The sequence below is a fragment of the Austrofundulus limnaeus genome, unplaced genomic scaffold, assembly GCF_001266775.1.
Source record: "Austrofundulus limnaeus strain Quisiro unplaced genomic scaffold, Austrofundulus_limnaeus-1.0 Scaffold701, whole genome shotgun sequence".
NCBI lineage: Eukaryota > Metazoa > Chordata > Actinopteri > Cyprinodontiformes > Rivulidae > Austrofundulus > Austrofundulus limnaeus.
Window position 1 is genome coordinate 75036 of NW_013953103.1, and position 4896 is coordinate 79931.

The 4896-nt window shown below is 41.0% G+C and overlaps 1 protein-coding gene across 1 annotated transcript in view; it reads left to right on the forward strand.

The window, feature by feature from the left end:
- The window catches only part of kalrna (kalirin RhoGEF kinase a), a gene marked incomplete at its 5' end in the record, with an annotated part of 224213 nt that overhangs the window by 55528 nt on the left and 163789 nt on the right, over nucleotides 1-4896 (forward strand). The window contains 1 exon segment of the mRNA XM_014027944.1: nucleotides 3932-4041. Within this exon segment, the coding sequence (XP_013883398.1) occupies nucleotides 3932-4041 (110 nt within the window).

Genomic DNA, 4896 nt, shown 5'->3' on the forward strand with positions numbered 1-4896 from the left:
ACACACACACACACACACACACACACACACACACACACACACACACACACATTCTATAGAAAATCTACCAGGCCAAATATGCACAAGCATTTCACGTGAACTTGACGCATGTACGCATATAAAACATGCAAAAAAAAAAAACAGGGAGTTGCAGTAAAGTCTGGAGGAGACAAAGGCGAAATTTCTCAGAATGAGAAAAAGAGAGCGTGGCAAAGTTTAGAGATGTTACAGAGATGGAAGGAACATGTTTTAAACAGATGCTTTATGTGATATGTAAATTGAGAGTCCAGTCTCATTCCAAGATTAGTAACACAGGTGGAAAGGGGAATGTCTTGTCTGAACCTGGTGAGAGGTGTCAATCAGCAAGGCCTCAGTTTTAGAGTAAGGGAAGTTCTAACTCATTCATGCTGTCATCTCCTTAAGAGAGTGATGACAGTGGTGATGATAAATCTGGTGCTCTTGCTGTTATTGATGTTGAAGTAGATGATGCTGTGAGATTGGTTGAGGTATTTGATCCATTTCTGATGTAATGGTAGGTATTATCAGCGTAGCAGAAAAAAGAAATGCCGCACCAAATAATGACCTGGCTAGCATGTAAAGGGAAAATAACAGGGGCCCAAGAACTGACCCTTGAGGGACACCACAGGTGACACAGGCAGTCTGGGACTTGGCATTGCCAAGGCTGACATATTCCAGCCTGTTGGAGATAAAAAAAAAAAAAAGAAACCAGTCCAAGACAGTATCACATAGGCCAACCTCTACATGAAGATGGTGAAGATGATGAAAAGGCATAGGCTTTCTGAGGATATTTATATGTCTGCTTATACTGAGAGACCAGATGACTGCACACATCTCTCAATAGCACGGCCAACTGCTTTCATCCTACACAGTTCACCAGTGTACCAAGTGTCAATGGTGGGACTGTTTGGCTGTGTCTCCATTCATGGACTGGATCCTCATGAGCACATGGACCAGCTCATTTCCAAACTAAGGCGACTTGGTAAAAAAAATAAAAACTCAGTCATCTTCGCTTCTCTGTTTAGTTTGCTGTTGGTGCATTGAATCCTGGTAAGAATACTCAAGGATATTCGAGGATACTGCGTTCTTGGCTTTTGAGATTTTGTAGGCCGCATTCCTCGGCTGCATGAGGAGGAGCCTTCGAATTGGGAGAGCACTCTGCGCATGGCAGTGAAGTATGTGGTCGACAAATGTTCACTCATGAAGATGCAGGATGAATTGAGACACAGACTTTGTCTGTTTTGGTTGGCTTTTCTGTCTGTTTTCTGCCTTTCCTTCTCACCTGTTTTCCATCTCCTCTGATTGTGTCTGCCCTCTTCCTCCCAGGTGTTTCCACTCCCCCTAATTAGCCCTGTATGTATTTATTCTGTCTGTGTCAGTCTCTGAGTGTTGGCACATTAACCTAACCTAACCTAACCTAACCTAACCTAACCTAACCAACTCCTCACCATCACTCTGGTGTCGGGTCTCCCTCCTCTCCTCTAGTTCTCCCTGTCGTCCATGTTCCTGTGTTTGTGTGAAATCTACCTGCCAGAAGAATTTTTTTCAGGCATTTTTGCAAGTCCTGTGATTTTTTGTCAATAAAGACTGTTACCTTTTTGATCCTCGGCTCCCATGCCTGATGAGTCCCACACCTCTGGTCACCCCTCCCGAGAACAGCCTTGATTTAAAGAGAGCACAAATGTCCAGAAACCCATGGAGAGATCGATTATAGTAATCCACGGAGTCATTTGCAGATGAATGACTGACAGCAGCCAGGTAGCAGAAATCAGAGGACAGACCTCAGGGGAGATGTTTTTAAAATCACAGATTTGGATAAGCTGTTTGGAATTTGGACCAAACAAAGCTGAAGGCACTTCCAGGGAAATTACACTGTGCTCTGAGATACCCAGGTTTTATACCAATAAGTTATTAATGGGTACAGTGCCCGTAATCACCAAATCTAGAGTATGCCCCCTGGTGTGCATTGGGGCATCAACATGCTAAGTAAAGCCTGAAACATACTCGCTCCGACGCCGACGGGTCGACGCGCGGTCACATGGTTGATCGGCAGTCGTTTTCGCACAGACTTTTCATAGTCACAGACACCCCGCGCCGAGCTCGGGAAACCCCCCACCCACTGAACCATACGTCACTGCATGGAATTTCCCCTGCAACAGCCGACAATCATTGCAGAAAAAAAAAGACGTCACTCACCCGACGTATTTATCCACATCTGTCCAGGTAAAAGCTCCACAGTTTTTATCAGTCAGATTCCTCCGTGCACAACGTCTGTTTTATCTCCATTTATGAGTTTTTCACAGTATGACTATCTTTATAAAACTCTACTTCCTGGTGTCGGCTCTGGGAGCGAGTCAGGGCTTTTTTCCCCTCTTTTTTTTTTTTTTTACCGAGTGCAGCAGCACATATTAAGCACAAACAAACAAGCCATAAGTTTTTTTAGACTATATCTTATAAAACTCTGCTTTCTAGTCTGGGAGCGAGTCGTCCCCCCCGACCCCCCGAGCGCAACACAAACAAACACGCCCACGAACTTCAGACCAATCACACATTACCGTCGACACGGGAGGGGGGTCAAATGTTCTGCTGGGGGGGTTGTGCCAAAAGAGGATGTCGACACGACGTTGCGAAGCCCGGAGACGTAATTTTCGTCATTAAACTGCGACAACCCATGCCGACGTCGGCAGTTTGCAGGGAGTATGCTTTCAACTTAAGGTTAAGAGAGTCCAAAAGTGACATAAAATCTAAAGGAGTTGTCAATTTGGATATTTAAATCCTCAAAAAAAWATTTTTCACAGAGGAGGTGCAGAGTAAGGTGAAGAGGTTATGCATCTCTGGGTTAAAGAAAACATGGTTTGGTGAGGGGTTAATAAATTAATATAATATTAATCAGAAGAAGGGCTTTAAGATTGAAGTTCAAACAGTCAAAAAAAGAAAATGCTGTAGAGCCAGATGGGATCATTTTAAATTACTGCTGTAAATTACMGCCAAAACCACCACCATGGCCAGTGGAAGTGACAGGAAGTGCAGTTCCCCAAAAGGGACATAAACAGATGCTGTTTGTGTCTTAACAAAATGGTACAAATAGTGTGCAAAAAGTGCATACTTTACACATTGTTGACGTGTTAACACAGTTTACACGTTAATTATGCAGGAAATTTTGGTACGTATACGTAATATATTTTACACAATGTTTGTGTGTTGTTCGCACTTTGTATAAACGTCAAGTTTACGCGAAACGTTTCCACATATTTGACCTGGTAGGCTTTCCATACCTGCCTTCTGTGCGGGGTGCTGTTTGTAAAGTTACACAGTCAAAAATTACCACCAATATTTTTCTTTTATGCAGCCTTTTATAAGAAAAAAAGAACATATTTATTTTTCAAAGTCAGTTTTTCACCATGTGATTCATACATTTATAAGTGCCATAGTTTATAAACTAAATATTTAACTTACAAATTAAATATTTACTTAACAAGCTAAATATTTAGGTTGCAACTTAAATATTTAGCTAGCTACCTAAATATTTAAGTTGCAACCTAAATATTTAGGTAGCTAGCTAAATATTTACGGTAACTTGCTAGCTAAATATTTAAACTAAATATTTAAGTTAAATATTTAGGTAGCTAGCTAAATATTTAAGTAGCATGCTAAATATTTAGCTCAAAACTAAATATTTAAGTCACAAGTTAAATATTTAGCTTGTTAACTAAATATTTAATTTGTAAGCTAAATATTTAGTTTATAAACTGGCATTTATAAATGTATGAATCATGTGGTGAAAAACTGACTTTGAAACATAAATGTTTTTTTTCTTATAAAAGGCTACATAAAAGAAAAATATTGGTGGTAATTTTTGACTGTGTAACTTTACAAACGGCACCCCATACTTCTGACTATTTTTCTGTGACAGACCTACCTGTGGGAGATGACCAGCGGTGAGGAGGAGATTCCTTCAGGCATCTCAAACAAGGAGCACATTATTTTCGGCAACATGCAGGAAATCTACGACTTCCATAACAAGTGAGCAGATTGTTTCTAATTTAACTGACTTTTTGTGAAAAATATTTTTTCTAGTAATTTTACCATTTAACACACTTGAAGTAAGTTGAGGGGATTTAGTACAAGTATAGATTGTTACTTATAATAACATTAACATAGCATGTTGTTTAAATTTTCATTAAACTATCAGACATTTTGAGTGATTTAGCAATGATATGCTCAGAGGTGCACATAACCGGTGCGCTTGCGCGATCAAAAAAGGAAAAAGTGCACCAGATGGGACGTCATAAAGCTCCCTTGCGTACCTAAGATTATACCTGATTGTCTGTCAAAACAACAGCTAGCAGGGCTCTAGAGTGCGACCACTGTGGTCGCAAAGGCGACCTGATTTCTTAAAAAAAAAAAAAGAAAAGAAAAGAATCCAGCGGCACTGGTGTGAATGGATCGTTGTTCAGTGCGCCACAGCTGGACCCTGATATAAGGATTAAACGGACACTGTCTTCAACAAATCAGATGAAGTCCAGAGCTGTTTTATCCAATCAGAGCAGAGCAGGGCGGGACTTTCAGTGGGAGCAGGTTTGGTTGAAGCAGTGGGCCGGCTCGACTCGACTCGAGCTGTTGCTGCGATCAGTCACATCTCCTCCTCTGCTCCTCCTGCACTTTGCTCTTGACCTACCAGAGACTTTGGTCTGTAAAACCTAACTTTATATTAAATATATGTTCAGAATGTTGTTATTGAACAGATCTGTCCAACTCTGTGTGAGTGACTAAACTCTCCTGATGAGAGACTGCTGTGACAGAAGCGCGTCGCTGTGCGCGCAGGCTGAGTCTTTCTGTGAGATTCACTGAGTTTTTCTAATTAAACCACATTAACTA